At 41.2% G+C, this 27,241-nt stretch overlaps 1 protein-coding gene across 2 annotated transcripts in view; it reads right to left on the bottom strand.

Moving 5' to 3' along the window:
- Nucleotides 1–27,241, bottom strand: part of CHCHD3 (coiled-coil-helix-coiled-coil-helix domain containing 3) — a 215,007-nt gene that overhangs the window by 150,842 nt on the left and 36,924 nt on the right. For both annotated transcript variants that reach the window (XM_038752093.1, XM_038752092.1), the window contains exon 4: nt 1,349–1,496. In XM_038752093.1, the coding sequence (XP_038608021.1) occupies nt 1,349–1,496 (148 nt within the window). The remainder of the gene's footprint in view (nt 1–1,348; nt 1,497–27,241) is intronic.

The raw sequence follows: 27,241 nt of genomic DNA on the forward strand, positions 1-27,241 counted from the left end.
CCTTACCGCCTTCCTTTCCCCACAGCACCTGTATATATGTATATATGTTTGTACATATTTATTACTCTATTTATTTTACTTGTACAGCTATTCTATTTATTTTATTTTGTTAATATGTTTTGCTCTCTGTCTCCCCCTTATAATAATAACGGCATTTGTTAAGCGCTTACTATGTGCAAAGCACTGTTCTAAGCGCTGGGGGGGATACAAGGTGATCAGGTTGTCCCACGTGGGGCTCACAGTCATAATCCCCATTTTCCAGATGAGGTAACTGAGGCTCAGAGAAGTTAAGTGACTTGCCCAAGGTCACACAGCAGACATGTGGCGGAGCCGGGATTCGAACCCATGACCTCTGACTCCAAAGCCCGGGCTCTTTCCACTGAGCCACGCTGCTTATAGACTGTGAGCCCACTGCTGGGTAGGAACCGTCTCTATATGTTGCCAACTTGGACTTCCCAAGCGCTTAGTACAGTGCTCTGCACACAGTAAGTGCTCAATAAATATGACTGATTGATTGATTAAGCTTCCCACCTTTCTCATCCATCTCTTGTTATTCTGATGTCAGATGCAGCGTCCTGTCCCTCCCACCCTATGCCAACTCCAAAAGGGAATCTGACACTATCAGCCAGAAAGGAGTCAGTTGGACAGCAGCAAGAAGCTGTTGGGCAGGGAAGCAGAGAAGCAGCAGCAACTGTTGACTGCAGAGGTTCCAGCACAGCAGAACTACAAGCGCCATAAGGAGAAAAAGAAATCACTCACTTTAGATAGCTGAAAGTATTTCCCCAGCCCTGATGGCTAATGCTTGCACTTGGATTCACGCCCTTTATTCACCCCCTCCCTCAACACCACAGCACCATGCACATGTTTTGTTTTGTTGTCTGTCTCCCGCTTCTAGACTGTGAGCCCGTTGTTGGTTAGGGACCATCTCTATATGTTGCCAACTTGTACTTCCCAAGTACAGTGCTCTGCACACAGTAAGAGCTCAATAAATACGATTGAATGAATGAATGAATATCCCTAATTTATTTATATTAATGGCTGTCTCCCCCGCTAGACTGTAAGCCCCTTGTGAGCAGAGAACATATCTATCAACTCTGTTATACTTTGCTCTCCCCAGACCTTAATACAGTGCTCCGCACACAGCAAGGGCCCAATAAATACAATGGATTGATTAATACCATATGTTCTGGATAGGTTTGTAGGCAATGAAAAAATATACGTACAGAACGATGTACAGGAATATGTACAGAAAGAAAATTGTATATTTAAAAGCTAGCTTACAGGACAGTACTTTCAGAACATTAGTTTGTACTCCGCTTTGAGTGTGATGGAAATTTGAAAGACTTACGAAGTCCTTTGTCCTCAAGCGCTCCTCCTCGTTCGAAGCCCTCTCTCGTAGAATAGCTCTGGTCAATTGTTCATTGGTGGCAGCACGCTCTCGTTCGAGAAATTTGTTGATTTCATCGCGTGCCTGACTTTTTTCTTGTTTCAGCCTACTAAATGAAGGGAAAGCGTCATTTTAAAAGTGACTTTTTCTTCAGAGAATGTTAATTTCAAAATTATTAACGCCTTGATTCTTGGCGGCAGACACTTGGAAAATGCTTGGAGTGAAGTTTCTAGTATGTATAAGAAAATGCATTACATGTGATAAACTCATTCTAATGTCCCAAACAGCTGGAACACCTTCCTTAAGAAATCAGTCAACTCAATATGAAATTTAAGAAAACCATTTTAGAAAAGTGAGTTGTGGTTTTGGGGATTTTTATTTTCAAAACGAGATTTGCCTAGGTGAGAAAAATAACCGCCGAGAAACATGAGCAGGAATGCTCACCAAATAGTTAATAAATCAGAAGAATGTCCAACACTTTCAATAAATTATAATTTATTTTTTATGGTATTAAGTCCTTATTTTCTGCCAGACACTGTACTAAGCTTTGAGTTAGATATAAGATAATCAGGTTGGAAACCTTTTCTGTCCCACAAGGGGCTCACAGCCATGCGTCACTTACTGATGACACAGCAACTCAAATTCAAAAAACTTCTACTCAATTTATTAGTCTGTAAACAATTCACTAATTCAATCATTTGGAAACCTTTGATGGGCTCCAATCCTTCTGGGGGTGTCCACAAACCCCCAACTTACCACAAAACAATGGAAGGGGGTACAGTGCCTGAATCTCCTGCCACCCTCGGAGGGGAAGCACTCAGGCCAAATCTAGTCTAGGAGTGAAGTCCAAACATTTCCAAAGGAAGGAAGCCCTACTGCACAGCCTGGAAAAGAAAGGGCCAAGGGAGAAGGAGAAGGAGGGAGAAGGAGGCTGGGCTGGAAATGGAGCCTTTGACTCTCTGGCAACTCATGTCCAATTGCACTGAGGTACAAATCTCCCACTTTGGGGGGCAATGACAAACTCAATATGTCTGTCTCTGTATCCTCTTGGTAAATTAGTCATTACATTAAGTTACTATTTGGGTTCTAATCCTGGCTCACCACCTGTTACATGTGACCTTAGGCAAGTCACTTTCCTGCTCTGTGCCTCAGTTACCTCATCTGTAAAATGGGAAGACTGTGGGAAAGGGACTACGTACAACTCCATTTGCTTGTATCTACACTAGTGCTTAGAACATTGTCTTGCAAACTGTAAGCAAACACCTCAGTAAGTATTACTATTATTGTTATACCATATTTGACTACCAAACCCTATTTATATTCAAACACTGTTGGACAATCTGAAGGTTTTAATTTTTGTTGAATTTATCCCTCTCCTGTCCTTATGTCCGTCATGTGATTTTACTCTAATTTTCTTCACATGTGTCTGTTGCCAGCCCCCTTGGCATGCCTTGCTTTTACACTGTGAACACCTTGAGGGTTCGGGGCCCTAATTTTCACCCATGTATTGTCACTGTTTAGTACGGTGCTTTGCACACAATAAGTACTTAACACTTTCACTAGTAAATGAACTGCACTAACCCTACAAGAGACTATTAAGAAAAACAGTTTCTGGTCAATACTGATCTTTTCCAAACAATAATTATATAAAAATGGCATTTATTAAGCACTTACTATGTGCAAAGCACTGTTCTAAGCATTGGGGAGATACAAGGTGATCACGTTGTCCCATGGGGGGCTCACAGTCTTAATCCCCACTTTACAGATGAGGTAACTGAGGCACAGAGAAGTTAAGTGACTTGCCCAAAGTCACACAGCTGACAACTGGCAGAGTCGGGATTTGAACCCCTGACCTCTGACTCCAAAGCCCGTCCTCCTTCCACTGGGCCACACTGCTTCTCTGAAAAACAATGATTTTCTGTTTCTTGAATATTCCAATTAGAGAATGGCTTCCTTTCATCACACCCCTTATTATACAGTAAGTAAAACTACAAGAAAAAAAAAGCGTGCCAACCACAAATCTCCTAAAATAAAAAAGTTTTGGATAGGGTCATGCTGAAAAGCAACTGCTCTATATAGATTCTCCCAAAAAGCACAGAATCAAACTCTTTCTCTAAAGAGTTCAATGACTGTACTGGAATATCACAAGTTAACATTCAAAAATCTTCTTTTAAAAAAAAGGATAAGAAAACAAAAACTCAGACTGTAGCCTGCAACTGTGTTTTACCCAGGGAGCTTCAGAGCACCAATTATAAAGTGCAGGGTCACTTTCTAAAATGTATCAGTTACGATACTCCATTAGATTACCTTTCTCCCTGAAGACCGTAATAAATGTGTAAAATATAATGATAAAGACAATTAGATCCTTCAATTTTTCTGTAGTCAAAGACAAACCTCTCCAATGCACTGCAATCAGTTGGGAGCATTTATAAAGTTTATTAAGCAGTCGCCTTAATTAGTCAAGCAACAAGTCCAATTATGCCAATACAGACCCAATTCCACTGAACTATTTCCCAAGGTCCCTCCAATTACTCCAATAACAACCGTGCATCAAGTATACGGTATGGCCATGAACATAAAAAGGAGATGTAGTGGCATTCAAAACATACGCCACTTCACTTTTCAAGACTACCAAAATCTATTTCTTTAAAAGTGGGCCCCATGGGAGAGATCGTGGAAGAGTTCCTTTTTGTATTGCCTTGGAAAGTCGAAGGAACACACTGAAATTCTGGGGATTAGGTTCCTGGAAGCTTAACGTTTGTTCGATGCGGTGTTTTCTTCTGATCATTATCCTTTCTCTAGCTGTTCCTGTTGATCGTTTATTAAAAAGGAGCGGCCCTGTGAAGAAACTGTGTCCCACAGCTACGTCTCTTAACATTCACACCGCCCAGCCCTGTTGGTGTGTTAGAGCTTTACCTCATTTAATGCTTTAGACTGTGAGCCCACTGTTGGGTAGGGACTGTCTCTATATGTTGCCAACTTGTACTTCCCAAGCGCTTAGTACAGTGCTCTGAACACAGTAAGTGCTCAATAAATACGATTGATTGATTGATTTAAAATTCTCTGGCTCTCAGAGATGACCACCTCGCAACATCCTCTTACCCGCAAGGTTGGGCATCGGTTTTGCTAGTTTTGTTAACCTGTGTAAACGGCAGCCACCCGGCTTCTTGACAAAACGGTTCGACTAACTGCCCTGCTAGGTAGATTGCAAAGATCAGCCAAGCTTCCTGTAGCCTATGCCGACCCTCTGCATGCCAATTAATGCGCAATTTCCTTTCCAAACTAGGCAAGGACGCTACCCCCCGAGAGGGGGTCCTGAAAATTGGATGCCAGGCTGATGCGGAGAGGTGAATCTTATGGCGCAGGGGAGAGGACTGCTGAGATCATAGCTGCTCATCTACATAGAAACACATCACCCAAAAGTGGTAATACTGTAAAGTGAGTTTATAACCTGGGTTTCAAACGATTGAAATAGTATCTGGGCAAACCCAGCACTTATTAATTCATTAGCATTTTTCACCGAAGTTACAGGATTTAGGTAGGGGCTCTAGGAGGAGACTATTATTTCCGATTCCTGGGCGCAGCAACATTTCGGCTTTAAGCCCCTGATGAAAGTTTCATTTACATTCCTTCTTTTTAGCGCATAGCCAGCCTCATTTAAATTCTCTAGAGACTTAAGTAAAGAAGTAGGAGTTTAGTGTAAACTTTGCTTATTTGCATTATATAATTGGGTGGCTTGCTGAAGCTTAATGAAACAAACAGAAGTCGACTCAGCCCATACACATCTCTAGTTCCTGCTTCAACCTTATTCTCTCTCGTGCCAATACTTTCGCCCAGGTGTGAGACTTATGATATGCCAGTAAAATGAATTTCCAAATGCCAACTAAACCCCCTATGATGAATTATGTTACTCTCTGTTCTTTTAAAAGAAAAAAAAGACAAACTTAAGTCATAGCCATAGCTGCCCTTCAGGATTCATTACCGACTGTGATTTTAGCAGTGTATGCGATTGAAATGATTGAACCGATAAGGGGTCAACGATCCCTTTGACATGGAGTACAGGGAAAGACTGCCTCTTGTTGCACCAGAGCCAACTGCTACTGGTTACAGCTTGGTGCCATTTTAATTCTGCCTCAATTGTCATTGTTGTGTGACCCTGGGGAAGTCATTCAACTGCTCTGCACCTTAGTTGCCTCTTCTGTAAAATGGAAATTAAATACCGGTTCTTCCTCCGCACTTAGGCTGTGAGCCCCAAATGAGACATGGCTTATGCCTGACCTGATTGTATTGTATCTAGCGTAGTGCTGAGCACCTAATAAGTGCTTAAGAAGTTCTACAATAATATTAATTATGGTATTTGTTAAGTTCTTACTCTGCCAAGCACTGTCAATAATAATAATACTAATATTGTCTTCCTGAAGCCTGAGTCAACTGGGGACTAGCTGTGCGGTTTCATATGAAATCAGTTTTCAGCTGGTCTGTACCTTGTCCAGTAGATATTTGGCACCGGTCATGAAAGAACTGCTCTAGAAGCTGGATGTGAGTGACCGCTTTGGAAACTGTGGGAAGCCGCACAGTCTACTGGATCCAGCACGGGCCTGAGAATCGGCAACTGGGTTCTAATCCAGGCTCCGCCATTTGTCTGCTGTGTGACCTTGGACAAGTCAATTCACTTCTCAATTCAATTCACTGAGGTGTCTGTTACCTCAACTGTAAAAATGGGGATTACGACTGGGAACCCCATGTGGGATATGGACCGTGTCTAACCTAATTAGCTTGCATCTACCCCAGATTTTAGTACAGTACCTGGCACATAGTAAGTGCTTAACAAATACCATTAAAAAAATTCCAGGTCTCATAGCCAAAAAGAAGGTTCTACTCTCCTCTGCTGTGTGATCTTGGGCAAGTCACGTTACTTCTCTGGGCCTCAGCTCCCTCGTCTGTAAAATGGGGATTGAGACTCATGTGGGACAGGGACTGTGTACAAACCCATTTGCTTCTATCTACCCCAGTGCTTATTACAGTGCCTGGCGCATAGTAAGCGCTTAACAAATACCATAATTATTATTATTGTTATAATTAACATTGCAACTGCTCTCTAAATCATCTACTCCACTCACCACAGGCAGTGGGCTAGCCCTAGCATGCCACTTTGGGTGCATGAAGCAGGCTAACCGGGCTCAACAATTTCGACTCTTTCTTGTATTTAATAATACTACAGGACTTCACTTTGCAAGAATTCTGCAGAGCCTTCTAATAATTATCTTCAAACAGCCCCAGGAGGGAGGTTATAGAAGGATTAGGGTTAAATAGGAAACTGGGGTTTTCAGAGGGGAAGTTTCTTGCTAAAATGACTTGCAAACTGCTAGATTAAGAAGCCGGAGTTTCTGATCCCCGGACTTCTGCTCAGTCAACTGTGCCACGCCATCTCTGTGAAGCCCTGTAAAAATTTTAATTGCTTTAAAATGGATAGCTCAGGCAAATGTGGTGTCATCTGATAAAATGAAAACAATTGCTCCAACGGCAAGAAGAGAAAAATGAGTTACTAGGCCCTCCCAGGTCATTTTTAATGCTAATGACAAATGTTAATTTAATGCATCTTATTTTGTCGGAACAAATGCTGAACCAGCAGTTCAGATCGTGTTTGCTATACATTTTAACAAGAAAAGCTGACAGTGGGTGATTCAAACTAATTATTAGACTGTTAAAAAATACTGACTGCACAAATGTACAACTTTCAACTTAAACTATTCATCTGACAAAGAGTGGACAGTGAGGGTATTTCGCTTTTGCAACTGTTTCAAACTCCATTCAAAGTACTGCCGAGAATTCATGGAGACAGACTGGGAATCAAATACAAGGAAATAAATTTACAATCTCACTTTTTTTTAGGTGAAAAAAACTGGGTTCTGAGCTTCAATCTGTAGCAAAGGGCCAGTAACATCAAGAAAACACGTCTATTTAAATTTCAAACAAACCACAGTGCTGTTAGTTAATAACACAATTTATAAGTTTTAGTGCATTACAAGGATATTCATTTTGGGCAACCGGGAGCTCTGCTTAAAATATCTTTCAGTATTTAAGTTAACATGGAATGTTGAGATGACTCCAGAATAGATACCTCAGGCCAAATTAGGTTCTCACTGAAATTTTACCTTGGGCTCCAATCTACCACATTATGGAAAATCCAGAGCATGCGGTGTTCTAAAAGATCAATCAATCAATCGTATTTATTGAGCACTTACTGTGTGCAGAGCACTGTACTAAGCACTTGGGAAGTACAAGTTGGCAACACATAGAGACAGTCTATTATCTATTAGACAGTCTATCTATTCTATTTATTTTATTTTGTTAGTATGTTCGTTCGGTTTTGTTCTCTGTCTTCCCCTTTTAGACTGTGAGCCCACTGTTGGGTAGGGACTGTCTCTATATGTTGCCAATTTGTACTTCCCAAGCGCTTAATACAGTGCTCTGCACATAGTAAGTGCTCAATAAATATGATTGATTATGATGACTGTCCCTACCCAACAGTGGGCTCACAGTCTAAAAGGGGGAGAGAAAGAACAAAACCAAACATACTAACAAAATAAAACAGAATAGAATAGAATGTAAAAGATGACATATTGATGACACCCAACATGAACTGTATTTCCTAAGTGCTTAGTCCAGCGCTCTACACACACAGTAAGTGCTCAATAAATACGAGTGAATGAATGAAAGGCATCCTTTCAGAGTGGGGAGGCCAATTTCCTTTCCACCCCCTAATAATAGTGGTATCTGTTAAGCACTGTAGTAAGCCCTGGGGTGAAGACAAGATAATCAGGACAGACTCAGTCCCCGTCCCACATGGGGCTCATGGTCTACGTCGGAGGGAAAACAGGTATTGAATTCCCATTTTAAGGTTGAGGAAACTGAGAACTAACTTGCCCAAGGCCACACACCAGTCAAGTCTGATTCCTAGGCCCGTGCTCTTTCCACTAGACCGCACTGCTTCCCTCTCCCACGGTTCCGCTTCTGTTCTCCACTGCTCTGAGCAGTTTCCCACCAATACCCCAAAGCCCCTCGTTCTTTATCTCCTCCTGCATTTTCAAACGAGAAACGTGTGGTACCAAGACTGCCGCAATCCACGTTAGCTTTCACAGACTGCCACTACCAGAGAAACCCTCAAGAACCCTCACCCGGTTTTCCCCGCACTTTTCAGGAAGCCTATTTTCAATCATTATCAGTGGTGTTGACTGAGCACTCACTATGTGGACTCCCAAGCGCTTAGTACAGTGCTCTGCACACAGTGAGCGCTCAATAAATACGATTGAATGAATGGACAGCACTGTAATAAGCACTTAGAGCAGTGCTCGGCACATAGTAAGCGCTTAACAAATGCCATCATCATTATTATTATTATTGGGAGAGTACAACAGATTTGGCAGACACGTTCCCTGCCCACAACGAGCTTAAAGTCTGGAGAGGTGCTCGCCCTCGAAGTCGCATTCTGCGCAGCACTGCCCTCATTTCCGCTAGACTGTAAGCTCACTGTGGGCAGGGAATGTGTCTGTTTATTGTTGTAGTGTACTCTCCCAAGTGCTTAGCATAGTGCTCTGCACATAGTAAGCGCTCAATACATATGATTGAATGAATGAATTTCCCCCCTTGTAGCCCCATCTTCTGGACTGGTAAAGAGCGGGACGGGGCAAGGAAGAGGCAACGGCCAATCCGACCATAAGAGGAGAAGTGTGGCTTAGTGAATCGAGTGCAGGCCTGGGTGTCAAAGGTCCTGGGTTCTAATTCCGGCTCCACCACGTCTGCTGTGTGACCTTGGACAAGTCACTTCACTTCTCTGTGCCTCAGTTACCTCATCTGTAAAAATGGGGATTAAGACTGTGAGCCCCACGTGGGACAGGGACTACATAACCTGAATAACTTGTATCTACCTCAGCACTTAGTGCTTGGAACATAGTAAGGGCCTAACAAGTATCATATTCATTATTATTATTATTACACTTCCCAATTGGAACTCTGTCCAAAAGGCAGGTACTGATTGAGTGGGCTCATTTCTCCCGCCACCTCTCACGTCACCCAGGATTTTATTTTGTAGTTTGCAGTACTGAGCCAACTGTGTCCCTCAAGTATATTATATCATCTTGTCAAAAGGCCAGTTCAATTTACGCAAAGGAGTCACTGCACACACAAGTGAACCATAAGAGTGCTCCAGGTTAAAAAATAAAACAGTGAAATGTAACCATGACACATCACAGATGTGTCCATCTTTCAATTCAGGGGTTTAACTGCAAATTTGAACCCAGTAACCAATTAGTGAATTATTCCAGCTGCTGCACAAGAAAAGTCTGTCATCTATTCTTAATAAAGAGCAGAAGAAAGAGAATTAAGGAGGGAGGATCTTAATAAAGAATCTTAAGCAAACATTACAGGAGAGGAAGATACATTATGGTTAGTTTAAATGGTTGTCTTCCAAACCTGCAGGGAGCATTATGATGGTTTAAAATTTTGATTTTGTTTATGTTTTCAGGCCCATTCAACTCACCAGCCCAAGGAAAAAAGAACTATGTGAGAGGGATGAGGAACGAAAACTTCGACACGGGGGTGGGAGGGAGAGAAAAGAGCGGCCACCTCCAAGGGAATCGAGCCTTAACTCCCTGAAATGTGGGACTACTTTTATAACTGAGCATACACAGTCCTGAGCAATAAACGGTACAAAGATGAGGAACAAAAGGTTAACTGCATTTTAATATGTTTGGCACACTGCTTACATCTTCCCCACCTATTTAATAATGTGAAAGCTTCCAAATGAGTAGGCAAACTGGATCCACCAAGATTGCTGAGGAGATGAAACTATACTTCCAAAATGTTAACAACCATTTCCAAATCTCAACTTCATTACTGGGCAGAAGAGTGAAGGGTTTTTAATTATGCAATATTAGTATATGACATAGTGCTGAAATCCCACACAGCATGAACCATGTTAGCTAAACTAACAAAATGAATAATTTAGCTCTCAGTCAGCAGGGACTCACTCTACTACCTTCATTATTTACCTCACAATATCCATTTCTGCTGCTCTCAAAATTATAGTTGTAGGTGTGGAAGATGAGTCTGTTGGCTGCCTGAAACTTTTAATCCACCTACCGTAGCAAACATTAATCACCTCCATGTTCAAAGGAGTAGACATGATCAAGAGTTGTTGTCTAAATCCACATCATCCTGCTGGACTGTGATCATTTCCTGAAACCACCCACCAGAAATCAGTAACTACTGCAATCCCTTATCATCTGCCAAATTTTATAACTTTGGCCTGTTTTGAGTCTACTCATCCATCGAGCAGTTCTACCACAGCTAAAATTCTAGAGAGAATTTTTCTACTGAAAAATGTTACTCTTCATGGAAATCAGCATCTGGTTTCCTCACCGTCAGGAGGTTGTGAAGGTGATCCGAAATCAGGGGCGCTCACAGCAGGCCAGAATAAATCTTGCCATCGGGTCCAATGCTTCACATCTACTAATTATTCTGTATCCTTCCAAGTGCTTAGTACAATGCTCTGCACACTATAAACACTCAAAAAATTCCACCGATTAAATTGTCATTCACTCATCGTCTGTCAAATATGAAATGTTTCCCCATAAATGCTGGAGCTAGCAGGAGGCCTGTCCTCCTCAAATGTGCAGGGTTAAGAATTGGACATAGATATATGAAAATGTTCCCTTAGGATGAGACCACATGTTTACAGGTAACACCTATGGCACCACTTGGGTGCAGGTCTTGGCTTATTGTAAAGTGGGGAGGGAGGGAGAGAGAGAGAAAGAGAGAGAGTTATTTCATGGACAGCTTTAAATTTCATTATGTGTAGCAGGTGTTTGGTTGAAGATGAATATTCATTCCACCTGGTTTCCAATACCTCCACCCTATCCTGTCCATGGTTCCCATGTTTAAGTTTCCACGACTCAAAATGCTTACAGTGTTCAAAACCGCAAAGACAACGTGTTTGTGGCACAAATAGTTCGTCCTTTTTTTGCTTAGTTCAACATTAGTCAGTTTGTTAATGTATTTTGACAGTCTTGCATAACATCCTAAAATGTTTTGAACAATGCAGTTTAGGCCACAATGCAATATTAATGAGTGAATAATGTTCCTGAATGCAAGGTTTAATATTTAATGACTCAGAGTGCTGCCTACCCTTGATTCAGGAGAAAAATGTGGTTTGGAATCACTGCAGCTGTCAGGAGACCTGAGAAACAAGCTACAGACTGCAGGAAAACCTTTAACCTAAATTCTACGTTTGGGTCTCAAGCGTGAAACTGATCCCTCTCCTGCTGAATTTCTAGTGGAGATCATTATTCCAGGCCCCAAAGTTTATCCTTGGTGTCCTCCATTAAGATGTTTTAAATTATCTGATCCTCTTGTCTCTACCAGAAGAGAGAGGCTGGAACTGGGTGGACCTAGCGATTCAGCCTAGTTTAAGAACTTGCCCAAACACTCAGAGTGAACCAGGTTTGTGTGTGATAAGAACCAAATCTAGGAATCACTTCAGTTGAACCAAGAGAAACTGCTTGTTCCTCTGGTAAGGATGTGTGAAATTGTAATACAGGGTTCAGAGCCTATAATGAGTCCTTTCCATATCTACATCAGAAGGTGCTTTGTTTATCTCATTATACGCGGTCTCCTTAAATGAAGTCAAAGCACTTTGCAAAAACAAAGTGAAAAAAAAAAATATCCTGCAGCCCAGCATGATAGTATAGATCGGGATACTAACTCTCGATCATCTCTACTCTTTTGAACATGGAGTGGATTAATTTTTGATATGTATGATGATTGAAAGTGCTGACAAAGTGCCACACCAATTCCAGGTAGGGGTATTAGATTACCCACCTGCCACATGACATTCTGGGAGGAAATGACTGAGTCTGCAAGGCAAACAATGTCCTAAAATACAGAACAAATAAATCCTAACCTGGGGCAAATCAAAAATATAAAGTACCCCAAAGCCTCAGATCCTAACGGTGAGCAGGCATTCGCTGGGGTTAGGAGGGTTGGCGGAGAGCAAGCATCTGGGTATGGAAAAGATGGTAGAAAACAGGGATTGGTGGGTTAGGGGGGAGGGACTGTGATTTGTGCCTGGAAAGTTTTAGTGGTGTGGCAAGTGCCACCCTCCTCCCCAGCCTGGGTCCACATGGGCAAAGGCACTGTGTCAAAAATAAATGATTCACCATGACATTCACAGTTCATAAATAAGAGCTGCAGGAGCCTTGCGAAGAGCAGTTTTGCCATTTCTGGCCTGAGCCCTTGGAAAACATTCTAAGTAGGAGACCTAAGACCAGATCGCTCCAAAAAAAATACACTGAATTTCTGAGGGATGAACAAAATACAAAATGAACCAAAGGGAAGGTTGGCGATTATTTGAAAATAAAGGATCTAATAACTTGCAAATTCTCCCTATTTGAAATGTGTTCATTTATTCCCACCACCATGCAAATATCTGTCAGTTTATCTGCCACGTCATTTTTTTTTCCAGCTGATATTGCAAACGGCCAATGCCACATCCTCTGGCTGCTCTTTTATCCTTCATTCAATTGTATTTATTGAGCTCTTACTGTGTGCAGAGCACTGGACTAAGCGCTTAGAAAGTACAATTCGGCAACAGACAGACAATTCCTACCCAACAGTGGGGCTCACAGTCGAGAAGGGGAGACAGACAATGAAACAAGTCCTGCCCTTTGTCTACTGGGTGACCTTGGGCTAGTCCATTTCTGTACCTTAGTAGCCTTATCTATAAAATGGAGACTCCTGTGCACCCCTTGGGGGCCACGCTGCCCAACTTCTGTCACTTCAATATTTCCCAGCTCTTGGTACCCAAAGAGCACTTTAACAAATGCCCTTGAAAAGATCCTTTGAATCCAGCATTCCCCCTCGGCCACCATCTCGCTGTACAACTCTACCTCCCCTCATGTCCCCAGCCACTTTCATTCACTGTTGTACTTATTCATTCATTCAATCAATCGTATTTATCGAGCGCTTACTGTGTGCAGAGCACTGTACTAAGCGCTTGGGAAGTACAAGTTGGCAACATATAGAGACGGTCCCTACCCAACAGACGGCTCACAGTCTAGAAAAGATCGGGTCTACTTGGGAGAGAAGGAAAACTTTCCTAGGCCTTCCTGTCTACAGAGAGCAAAGGTATAAATGAAGCGGCTTAAAAGGAGGAAAGGGTGTTGAATTCCAATCTAACCGGACCTTTTACCTCCCAAGGTTGAGAATTATCATGCACGTCCACCACTGGGGCAAAACACAGACCCTGCTGAAAAGCCACCTATGAATATAACTCAATGCGTTGGAAATTAGCTTACTGAGCACTTACAGTATACACAGCACTGTACTAAGCGCTTCGGTACTAAGCCACGTGGCTTAGTTGAAAGAGCACAGACTTGGGAGTCAGAGGTCATGAGCTCTAATCCCGACCCCGCCACTTGTCTGCTGTGTGACCCTGGGCGAGTCACTTCACCTCTCTGTGCCTCAGTTCCCTCATCTGCAACATGGGGATTAAGACTGTGAGCCCCAGATGGGACAATCTGTATCTACCCCAGTGCTTAGAGTGCTTGGCACGTAGTAAGCGCTTAACAAATACCATCATCATTATTAAAGACACGAAGTGAACACGGACCACACGAAAATGGACAAACGCACGTGGAGAATACGGAAAATTAGAGGAGCAGAGAGAACAGGCCCCACTCACCAAATTCCCAGTGATGAACGGGCCCCTCAGGTGTGTGTTTCTAAAACTGGGCCATGGGCTTCATTTTTAGTCACATTACAAGATTGTTCCAGTAGCCTTGAAGCCCAAGTATTGTACCTTCATTTGCATCATAAAACCACTTTTAATTTATAGCCTGCTGTTTGTGCTGTACATTTGATTAGATTTCATCCGATAAGCCATCACTTCTAGGGCACAAAAGGACAGTTTTTTTTCTTCCCCAGAAAGACTGGGTGTTGCAAGGAATCACCACTTCTTCAAGTCGAAGTGCAGAATGTTATAAACACTTGCTCATCATTTTCAACGCTTACCCTCAATGGGTTCATTCTCCTCTCAGTATGAGCACATTAACTCCCATTGGTGTCACATAGTCAAGTATTCCTATTCCCAGGAACTTGTTGATTTCATACAAATTCATTCATTCGTTCATTCATTCGTATTTATTGTGCGCTTACTGTACTAAGTACTGTACTGTACTCACTGTACTAAGCGCTTGGTAAGTACAAGTTGGCAATATAACTCTCTCCCAGCTTTTGAAAATGAATTTTGAGCAACTGTTTTAAAAGAATTCTCCAAATTGCTGAAATGGTCCAGTCATTTCTCAGTCTTGTCAGCCTAGCAAAGACCTTCAACCTCAAAAGTGAAGCTGATTTTTATTTACTGTTTCCTTCGACACAAAAATCGACAAAGCATGAAATTCAGAGAACGTGCTAACAGTGCTTTGCACATAGTAAGCGCTTAATAAATGCCATTAATATTATTAGTCTGATGGCACTGATATTGCTTCTTTTACACTTGGTATTGGGGTCTTCCAAGTCATCAGAATACCATCCTGGAAGCTGTTAAGCACTGGCCCGGGATGGCATGAAGCTGGACCACTCATCCCTGTCACCCCAGATATCCGTTTAGACCATTTTACAGCTACCAAGATTTACACCTCTAAAGCCCCCTATGTTTTACGTTAATTTCTTTCAGTGCCGAGGCACAAGTTCTGAAAATGAGGCTCTATTCTTAAAATAAAATATCTACTTTTCAAAGAATAGCAAAACACCCTGTTTCCAAGGAACATCAACACAAATACTAACCGGGAAAGAGCAGTACTACAAAGAACTAAACAGACACTTAGTTTCTAATTTAGGCTAAGCGTCCCTCGATGGTATTAAAACCGATGGACAACTTTTTTCCACCGGGCCTTATGTTTATTTGAAGAATGCTCCCCTTTTTTTAACTATATGAAGAACACTTGGTGAAAGAGCTCTTCAACTGAATCTCACAAAATGCCCTCTTTTATATGGCATTTGTTTAATTTTTACTATGTACCAGGGCTGAGGTAGGTACAAGCTAATCAAGTTGGACACAGCCCCTTCCCAAATATGGCTTACAATGCTTGGTACAGTGCTCTGCACACAGTAAGTGCTCAATAAATATGGCTGAATGAATGAAACTCAATCCCCATTTTTACAAATGAGGTAACTGAGGCACAAAAAAATTAAGTGACTTACCCAAGGTCACACGCAGACAACTGGCAGTGCCAGGACTAGAACGCAGGTCCTTCTGACGCCCAGGCCCGGGCTCTATCCACTAAACCACTCTGCTTTCTAAGCCTTTCCTCAAATTAACTCCCTGCCAGCCAGGAGAGTTGGAATGCCATTCATCTTGCCATTTTGAACGGAGAGTTAGCAAGATCAGAATCAAGGAGAACTTGGTTTCTCCCGCAGGTTCACTGGACAGTTTCCGAAATGAAAGGGTTAGGTTATTGCAAAAAGGAAAGATTTCTTTGAAATTGCTGGAAAGTCTGAAGTAGGGTGAGGGGATGTTGGTCATTTTGAACTTTACCTGAAATAGGGGTGGAGATGGGAGGTGGGAAGGGGAGGTTATTTCAGATACTTTATTTCAAACTTAATGGTTTCAAATCCATCTCTGTCTTAGAGCAATAATAAATCATCCATGTAGAAACTCGGGAAACAATTCCTTAGGTCAGAAACAGAGTTTAAAAGCCACTGATAATCCCTGGAAAATTGGGAGTTCATAAACAACTGATAGAACACAACTTCTCGACAGCTCCCACTTGGTAGAAATTCCTCTGAGACCATCCTTAATGGTTCTGATGGAGCACCAAGTCAGAAAAGACTTTGAAAAAGAAACTCAAGGTCTGTTTGATTTTAAACTGGGCTTCCAGTGGTATTTTAACCTTTCTGGGTATAGGTCAGCCCCACAGAAACCATGCTCTGCTATAATGTTTTCACAGCAAACCTATAGCGTGGCTCAGTGGAAAGAGCACAGGCTTGGGAGTCAGAGGACTTGGGTTCGGCTCCCGGCTCTGCCATCTGTCTGCTGTGTGACCTTGGGCAAGCCCACTTCACTGCTCTGTGCCTCGGTTACCTCATCTGTAAAATGGGTATTAAGATAGTGAGCCCCACGTGGGACAACCTGATTACCTTGCATCTACCCCAGTGTTTAGAACTGTGCTTGGCACGTAATAAGTGTTTAACAAATACCATAATTATTTATTATTATTATTACAATTTAAAATAGTAAAAATGGAATCTCTCCCTTAACATTCAGGAGTTTCTGGGCTTTTCAATGTGAAAAACCAGTTAGTCCTTTACTTTATCTGGTCTATCTTCCGGCCACCTCAGCCTTCTTTGTCAAATATACTGGAATTTTCTTCACACCTGTAACAAAGGTGTAGGAATTGGGGCCTTCTTTTCAGAACATTCTACTTCCTACGTTTCAAACGTCTGAAACATGAATTTATTTTCAACTGAAAATTGTTGCTTCGGCGAACACTCCAAAAAATTCTTTACTATTTCTGGAAGTTATCCCCTTAAAACATCAGCAGTTGTGCATGCACAACTGTATTTCTGTATATATGTTTGTACATATTTATTACTCTATTTATTTATTTTACTTGTATATATCGATTCTATTTATTTTATTTTGTTAATATGTTTGGTTTTGTTCTCCGTCTCCCCCTTCTAGACTGTGAGCCCACTGTCGGGTAGGGACCGTCTCTATATGTTGCCAACTTGTACTTCCCAAGCGCTTAGTACAGTGCTCTGCACACAGTAAGCACTCAATAAATACGATTGATTGATTTCTCAATTACATTTACTTTGTATAATGAGTCAGGTGAATACTGAACAAAATTTAAATTAAAAACACATGGACCTCTCCGCAGAGTTTATTAGCATATTTGTGAGTGGGTAAAAGAAACAAGTAAAATTTGAGTTAAAATCTTTTTCTATGCTTTGGATGAGTACTTCATGTTCTGACTAATATCTGCAGGAGTAACGTCGGGACAGTCAGAATAGCGGGCAGAAAATTGAGAGAATGCTAGGCAAATGAAAGAAATGACAGGTAAGGACGCGAAGACGTGGTGACGGGAGAAGGAAATTGAGAGCGAACAGAAAAGAGTTGAGGAAGAATAAACTGGAGGATCGGGCCAACTACCAGGAAGAAATGTTTAAAACATCTTCAAGAGCCTCTTCTAGTGCTGCCTCAGGAGGAGAGTAACAAACACTTAAATTAAGGGGAAGCAGGGGGTTGACCAAGCCTTCGTCGATAGCTCTTTCAGGCAAAAATCGGGCCCTGAGCCATTAGAAAATTCTCATCCAGCACAAGTCTTTTCAGATAGCAGGCCTGTGATGATGATGATGGTATTTGTTAAGCGTTTACTAGGTGCCAAACACTATTCTAAGCGCTGGGGTAGTTACAAGGTGATCAGGTTGTCCCACATGGGGCTCACAGTCTTAATCCCCATTTTACGGATGAGGGAACTGGGGCACAGAGAAGTGAAGTGGATTGCCCAAGATCACACAGCAGACTAGTGGCGGAGTTGGGATTAGAACCCGCATCCTCTGACTCCCAAGTCCGTGCTCTTGCCACTAAGCCACACTGCTTCTCTTAAAATGCAAAAGGCTTCTGTGGTGGATGGAGTTAGGGCAGAAGTCTGGGAGTCAAAAGGACCTGGGTTCTAATCACAACAACGTGTCTGCTGTGTGATCTTGGGCAAGTCACTTAACTTCTCTGTGCCTCGGTTACCTTATCTGTAAAATGGGAATTAATGCTGCGAGCCCCACGTGGGACATGGGATGTGTCTAACCTGATTAAGCTCGTATCTACCCCGGCACTCTGTCCAGTGCTGCTCCTCTTCCTCTCTTCCCTTTCTCTCTTTGGCCCTGCCGCCTCTATGCTCCCCCGCAAAATTTGTACCAGGCTCAAAATGCAAAGTGGGAAAGGCAGTCCCCTTAAAATCCTTACCTTCTGAACTTAACGCATAATAATAATAATCAGCATCATCATCATAATAATAATAATAATGGCATTTGTTAAGCGCTTACTATGTGCAGAGCACTGTTCTAAGCGCTGGGGGTGGATACAAGGTGATCACGTTGTCCCACATGGGGCTCACAGTCTTAATCCCCATTTTACAGATGAGGTAACTGAGGCTCAGAGAAGTTAAGTGACTTGCCCATGGTCACACAGCAGATATGTGGCGGAGCCAGGATTTGAACCCATGACCTCTGACTCCAAAGCCAATGCTCAAAGCCACTGAGCCACGCTGCTTCTCTAAATATTTATTTGTTCCCACACCGGGAGTTGAACCCAGACCTACCTTTTGATGAAAGACACTGAGGATTTTGAGCTTTCAAATGGAAAAGGATTATAATCCATGAGCTACACTGTCAAGTTTGAAGAGTCTCCATTCTCCAGGACTTTGCTATTAACAATACAAGACACGACAGCTGCCTTCATGCACAATCCATAGCAATGCCGTCTAGCATTCCCAGATTCAGCAGATTAGACTACCAGTTGGACTCCTAGTTTGAACATCAATAGCATGGGATTTTCCATCATCCATACATGCCAAAAGAGCAAGAAATTCTAATTTTTTTGGGGGGGTGGGCGGACAACATTTATCGTTACATATCACAGTAGACCATTTCAAGTAAACCAAGAAATAGTCTCCTTCTCCATCTTCACTACATCTCCTAGCCTCCTGGCCTAAAAAGAATCAAACAAATTCATATGACTCTGCTAAAAACTTTGGATCAAATTTCAAAGACCACTAAGGTAAAAAAATTGAATTTTTTTTGTACTCTCTCCAGACGTCAGTAAACTAAAATAAACATGTTATTAAAACATATCACATATGTTTTTATGGCCTACATATCACAGTAGGCCATTTCAAGTAAACCAAGAAATAGTCTCCTTCTCCATCTTCACTACATCTCCTATCCTCCTGGCCTAAAAAGAATCAAACAAATTCATATGACTCTGCTAAAAACTCTGGATCAAATTTCAATGACCACTGAGGTAAAAAAAAAAATTGAATTTTTTTCGTACTCTCTCCAGACTTATGTCAGTAAACTAGAATAAACATGTTATTAAAACAGAGTCAATACAGAAAGCTTTAAAATATACAGTACCACGAAAGGTCAAGCCCTGGTATCGATTTTAATATAACATTTTTTTTGTGCAGTTTCCCAAAGGCTTCTTTTCCAATATTGTTCTTCATTTTTCTTTCACTTTGTTCTTTGACTGGTAAACTTGTTGTTCCTGCCTGCAAGCAGCTGTCTACAGCAAGGTGTTTGCAGAGTGTCATTTCTGTAAGATACTGCTGGAATCCGACAAAGAAGAACATGAAGAGGGAGTAAGAGGGGAGAAATAGCGTACTTCTGTCTGGACAACGGAAAATGCAACTTGCAAAATTTACCGCAATTGCCTCCAGCTTTAAAATGGGAGTAGCTCAGGCTTCATCTCCCAGGTCTACAGTGAACTGGAACGGCCAGATTTTCAAAAACGATGGGTTTGAGTGTATTCTCAGCCAACCAATTATGACAGGCCTTTGGAATTATTTCAATCAATCAATCAATCGTATTTATTGAGCGCTTACTGTGTGCAGAGCACTGTACTAAGCGCTTGGGAAGTACAAGTTGGCAACATATAGAGACAGTCCCTACCCAACACTGGGCTCACAGTCTAGAAGGGGGAGACAGAGAACAAAACCAAACATATTAACAAAATAAAATGAATAGAATAGATATGCACAAGTAAAATAAATAAATAAATATTTATTTATTTGTTTTAGTGTATAGTATATATACTATATATATACTATATATATACATACATACATATATAATATTGTATATATATACAATATAATACTTAGTATATAATCTAAGTATTATATTGGAATTACATCTACAGTTGGCAGAAACGATCAATCAGGGGTATTTATAGTGCAGAGGAGTCACATATAGGTTATCAATATCACCACTGGTAATAAGGCATTGGGGAATTTTATTTAGTAGCTGGAGCTGGGCTCTCCTTGAAGATGAAATCCAACGGTGTGGTTTGCACGGTGAAAGTATCACCCTTTTCGTATCTGTAGAGCAACGAGCTTGAATTGGTTTCTTAACCAACCCTATTCCCATTTTTATCACACCAGCCTTATTCTGTTTCTTTAATCCATGGCTCAAAAGGATTAGATGCTAATTAATAACATAATTACAAATGAGGAATTGTTCCTTTAGTTTTTTTAACCTCCTCCTTTATGCACCTACATGGGTAGTGTTTTGAGCACACCTGGAAACAGCCACGATAATTTAGGTGGGTTCACTATCGCGGCAGACTCTCAATGAAAGAGTGCTGCATAACGCACTTGTGTATATGCTCCACAATCAACAGCACTCTTAGTGATGAATGGTGGGGGGAAGGAGAACAGAAGAGATTTAGAGAGCAACAAAAGATAAGCATGGAGGGTGGGGCGGGGGAGACACGTGTATTTTTGCATTTTTAATTTCTCGAAATTGAACAGTGGTTCTGACGTATGTATTTGTGAAAAAGGTCCACTTCTTCCAAGTGATAACAAAAATCTATGGGGCTTCTAATTTTCGGTCTCTATATAGCTGACAGAGTCTTGTCAAAATGACTTGTTTCAAAGAATAGTCTTATGAATTAAAAAATAATTTTTTTTAACTCTTTACCGCTGAATTCATTTAAAGCTGATTGCCACGTTTTATGAGTTCTGTTTGACAGATAAAATTAAATGTGCCAAAAAATGAAAAGATGAACTTTTTAGCAAACTACATGACTACAACTGGATGTGAAAGACTCCAACAGCTGTACATGTATGTGCACAGGCACATTACTGATAAGCTGGAAAAATGATTCAACTATTACTTTTCCTAGGAAGAGCTATTTTGTATAATTTTTAAAATTCAAATCAGCACATCTGCATGGAATAGTAATGACGAGTATTTCATAGATGAAATTAGGAGTTTTCATTGGCTTTTTTTTTCCTTTTAACCCATCTACCCATCCAAGAAACACCCCTGGATTTCTGAACAATCCCACTTTCAATCTAAAAAGAGTCCTTCTCCCGTAAGAAAAATTTTATAAACTCTACAATTGAACCACAGTGTAAGAGTCTTTGGGAAAGGTCTTTTATTAATATTTTATCAGCATTTCTGCCAACACACACATTTTCTCCAGAAGGAGAAAATCAGATCAAAACTTTTAACGGTTAACTTTTTAACTTAAAAAAATGTTTTAAGGAGCTGCCTTCTCTTTTCAACTGTGCTTATTTCTCAGAAAACAATACATTTTGGTGTCACTGTTGATTATACTGCATTTTTTTTTGGAAAATAGGTGGTTTTATAAAGGCTAGCTTCATCTTCACATCACACCTTCGCACCTAATGTTGGTTAGGAAATGCTTACATAAGTATTCCATTTTGCTAATGGAGAAGGGACCTAGAGCAGTTTCATAATATGCTTACTAACAGCAGGTTTTTGAACCCCATTTCTCTCTGCTATGCAAAATATCATTGGGTGTTTTCAATGAAGATTTTCCTAGCTGGGTTAAGGATGTTCTACTAATGCAGTACTTGTAGTCAAATCAAACATCACCCTGAATAGGGAGTAGGATTTTTAATGAAAAATAAAGGTACATCGGTGCCTTTCTCAGAAAGAAAACATCTGTGTAATACAGAATAAGCCCAAATATAGCAGTATTAAACTCTAATTCTGCCTTTGAAATATCATGAAGGCATTAAACCTGTCGGCTTAATCGTTTCTATAGTCAATGGCTTCTCCATGTGTTTCAAATAAAATAGAAATCAATTGATGATTAAGAGAAAAGAAAGAATAAAAGAAGATCAGTGACTGGAGTGTATTTTATTGGATACACCAAGATCTACATGCATAAAATGCACTGAGAAGCAGTGTGGCCAAACAGATAGAGCACAGGCCTGGAAATCAGAAGGACCCGCCGTTTTTCACCTGTCTGCTGTGACACCTTGGGCAAGGCACTTAATTTTCTGGGCCTTACTTACCTAATTTATAAAACAGGGATGAAGACTGTGAGTCCCACGTGGAACACATACTGTGTCCAAACTGATGAGCCTGAATCTACCCCAGCGCTTAGTACAGTGCCCGGCACACGGAAGGCACTTAAATTCCATACAATTCAAAAAAATTAAATTCATTTATTATTAATAATAATAATAATTGCATTTATTAAGCGCTATGTGCCAAGCACTGTTCTAAGTGCTGGGGAGATTACAAGGTGATCAGGTTGTCATTCATTCATTCAATCGTATTTATTGAGCGCTTACTGTGTGCAGAGCATTGTAATAAGCGCTTGGGAAGTACAAGTTGGCAACATATAGAGATGGTCCCTATCCAACAGCGGGCTCACAGTCTAGAAGGGGGAGACAGACAACACAACAAAACATATTAACAAAATAAATAGAATAAATATGTACAAATAGAGTAATAAATACGTACAAACATATATACATATATACAGGTTGTCCCACGGGGGGCTTCCAGTCTTAATCTCCATTTTACAGATAAGGGAACTGCAGCACAGAGAAGTGATGTGACTTGCCCAAAGTCACACAGCTGACAATTGGCGGAGCCGGGATTTGAACCCATGACCTCTGACTCCAAAGCCCAGGCTCTTTCCACTGAGCCACGCCGCTTCTCATTTGGTAATGCACACATTGTTTTTTACTAAAAAAAAAAATAGCAAGGAGAAAAAATATTTACCTGGTATGATGCTACAAACCCATAGTCAATAAAATGCCACCTTGTTAGTGTTGCTATTTATTTAATTTGTCCAAGAAGAAGAAAGCTGTCACAGCATTAACTGAGCTTTCTTGGGAATCGGTAGGTGAAGCTAAGCTCTGACACTTGGGACCGGGACTTGAAAAAAGCATGGGTCTGTGTGCATCTCAACAGTCGTGGAAGTTTGAACTTGCTGTTAGTGTGACAATAAAGCATTTTGTGGTGTAATTGGGACCATTTGTCTTGATGGCACAGAGGGGGTCTACGCTGAACCAGATGGTACCACGCCTCATGAACTTTAGAGATGAATATCTGCTTCTGGTCAGAGAGACGCACCTGCTCCGTTGAGTTCTGCTGAGAAATCTGCACAACTCAGTGGAGCAGCGTATATGTCTTCTGCACTCAGGGAAATGCATAAATTATCCTAGCCCAGAGATCACAAAGAAATAAAATTTACATCAGAAATAACGTCCAAGAACCGACTGACAGGAAGGAGAGATCGCACTCCTCTCCACCATCCGTAAAGCCTGAGGCTTTCTTAAATCTTGGGAACCCTCCTCCCAATTTTCTTATTCTTATTCCAGCTCTGGGCCCGTCTGCTTCTGACTTTGACTGGTGGTGCCCAAAACTGTTCGGTTATCCTTTAACGGTAGTGAATGCATCTACGTAAGTAACTGCATTTACCGTCAACTATATATGTTGAAAAATCAATTTCAAAAATTAGCTGTCCTGACATTTTGCCTTCAGAGCTAGAATATTGAATTCCTTTATTGAAATATGTGCAAATGGCATGGGAGCGATTTAGCAGTGGTACACTGGTATCCTTTGCTTCTTTGCACGGAAAAACATCTTCACTGAAAACTCACAATGATATCTTGCATCGCAGAGAGGAATGGGGCTTAAAAACCTGTATTTGGTAAGCATGGAAAGAAACTGTTCTAGGTCCCTTTCTCCCTTGGCAAAATGGAATACTTACCTAATAGTAATTAGTAATCCTAACCAACATTCCGTGTGAAGCTGTGATATGAAGATGAAACAAGTGTTTCTGAAACCACCTGATCCTGAGAAAATGCAATATAATCAATTGTGACACCAAACAGCATTATTCTCTGAGAAATCAGCACAGTTCAAAAGGGAAAGCAGCGGGCCTGGAATTTGGAAGCTATGAAATTCAAGAACAGACTCCACAGCTGACCCTAGTTAGAATGCTGAACCACTTGGCCTCACCACCCTGTCAATCAACTGTGACAAAATTCACAGTTTTAATCAGGGAAATGTTACACGATGTAACACTCGCTACTGTAGCGGACAGTTGTTTTGGGAAAGCCGAATGGCAGAGGCCGGGAGGTCAGAGGACCTGGGTTATAATCCTGGCTCTGCTGCTTGCCTGCTGTGTGACCCTGGGCAAGCTGTGTAACTTCTCTGTGACTCAGTTTCCTCTTCTGGAAAAGGGGGATTTAATACCTGTTCTCCCGCCTACTTAGACTGTGAGCCCCATGTGAAACAGGGACTGTGTCTGACCTGATTTGTTTTATCAATCAATCAATCAATCGTATTTATTGAGCGCTTACTGTGTGCAGAGCACTGTACTAAGCGCTTGGGAAGTACAAGTTGGCAACATATAGAGACAGTCCCTACCCAACAGTGGGCTCACAGTCTAAAAGGGGAAGACAGAGAACAAAACTAAACATACTAACAAAACAAAATAAATTGAATAGATATATACAAGTAAAATAAATAAATAAATAAATAAAAAGAGTAATAAATATGTACAAACATATATCCATATATACAGGTGCTGTGGGGAAGGGAAGGAGTTAAGATGGGGGGATGGAGAGGGGGACGAGGGGGAGAGGAAGGAAGGGGCTCAGTCTGGGAAGGCCTCCTGGAGGAGGTGAGCTCTCAGTTTTATATCCATCCAGTGCTCAGAACAGCGCTTGGTATATAGTAAGCACTTAATAAATATTACTATCATTATTGTTATCATTACTAATTAATAGCGGAAAGCCCCGGCATGGATTATCCAAGCACATTCTAGATAACCAAAATATGAAATTCATTCATTCAATCGCATTTATTGAGTGCTTACTGTGTGCAGAGCACTGTACTAAGCGCTTGGGAAGTACAAGTTGGCAACATATAGAGACGGTCCCTACCCAACAACGGGCTCACAGTCTAGAAGTACCAATCCACAGCACTTATCAAAATATCAGTTTACTGCTGGATAGGAGGATATATTCGCAAACCGTACTTTGTGTAAATTGCTTCGAATACCAAATGCATTTCATAATAGAAAACAACACAATTACTCTCAGTTAGAAACCTAATTGAATGAGCAGTACTTAAACCTCATGGCCACTATTATAGCCAATAAAACAAGTAACTGTTCTTTATGGTTTTGTCTTGATTGATTTTTCCACTTCCAACATTTGGGTATACATGTTCAGTAAAAGTAGCTTCTCCAACTGGACACTTTCCTGTTTTTCCACCAGGAACAGCCAGCTTGGACCCTACAGGACCTGATTTTGGACTCAGATATTTGCTCCTGAAATGGCTGAATTCATTCATTCATTCAATTGTATTTATTGAGCACTTACTGTGTGCAGAGCACTGTACTAAGCGCTTGGGGAGTACAAGTTGGCAACATATGGAGACGGTCCCTACCCAACAACGGGCTCACAGTAGTTGAATATATTCATCTACTTGCCAGCAGATTTTTTTAAGGAGCTGAATGTTCTTAACTTTGTTTTTTGGCTTACATTTCAAATGGAAGACTACAACGAAGCGGGTTAAAACACAGTCCTCAAGATATACCAACCCCACAGTGCTACGAGATCTCTACAAGTCATCGTGGTGATCAAGGTATAAATTTCTGTTGCTTTATTAGATGTGAGTCTGTCCACCAATGCCGAATCATTTCCTTTTTCACTCCTTTTCTTGTGCCCCAGAAGAAATACCTCCTAATCAAATCAGGGATTTGCCACATACAATGAGCTTAGGCTGGGGCAACTGGGGAAACTTTTGTAACCTCTGAGGGGCTCCTTTATGTGTTGACTTTTCACTGAGGGAAAGGAACTGAATGAATGAAAAACGTAGAAACTAGTAGCAATTACATGAGCGGAAATCAGCTGAAGTTCTGATTTCAACAACTGAAGTCTGTAAGCTCTTTGTGGACAGGGATCACGCTCTGTTGTACTTCCCCAGGTGCTTAGTATAGTGCTTTGCACACAGGAAGTGCTCAGTAAATACTACTGAAAAACAAATTCCAGCTTGATGCTGGAAAAACTGACCAAGTTTTCAAAAAGAAAACCAATCTCAAAAGGCTTCCCATTTTTACAGAGGAGCTGCCTCCTTACCCTACTGTATTTATGTAAAAATGGAAACAATTTTTTTCGACGCTTGGCGATTACACTCTCACAAATACCCTTGCCTCCCTAGGTTTCTCAAAGAAAGGTTATTAGAAGTGAAGCTTACACTTGCTTTTATAGCTAAAAGGTGAAAGTCAAAGGCTAGGGGTCAGAAGCACTCACATTTTTCTGTCTGTCCAAGAGTCTGATTTTTAGAGGGCGGGAGCAGGTGATAAGTACATCACCTTACATGTACATGACATTCCTTACTCACACTGAAGCTCAAAATAGTTTTACCAGATTGGACTACGACCATTATAATTTGACATGGAAATCCATTTACAACCTAAAACATAGGCTCCAGCAACACATCAGGAATAGAATGCACTCTAAAGGCATTTAATTTGTGTTTCCATTAGAATTGCGTAGTTAGTCCATTCCTTAGACATTACGGAGAGCACAACCAAGCTCTAAATTAGAAAAATTAGAACCCTAGGACCTTAATGTTGTATCGGTGTTCTACATGGTACCAGAGCCTAAAGAATTTTACTTGTTATGTATTTGTTGTGTAGGTCAACATGAATCCACAGGCCTGGGGCCTGAAGGAAACTGGATTATGCCTTAAAGAAATTGGCCTGTGGAAAAGGAGGACTGGAACTAATAATAACAA

The sequence above is a fragment of the Tachyglossus aculeatus genome, chromosome 10 (assembly GCF_015852505.1).
Source record: "Tachyglossus aculeatus isolate mTacAcu1 chromosome 10, mTacAcu1.pri, whole genome shotgun sequence".
NCBI classification, from domain to species: domain Eukaryota; kingdom Metazoa; phylum Chordata; class Mammalia; order Monotremata; family Tachyglossidae; genus Tachyglossus; species Tachyglossus aculeatus.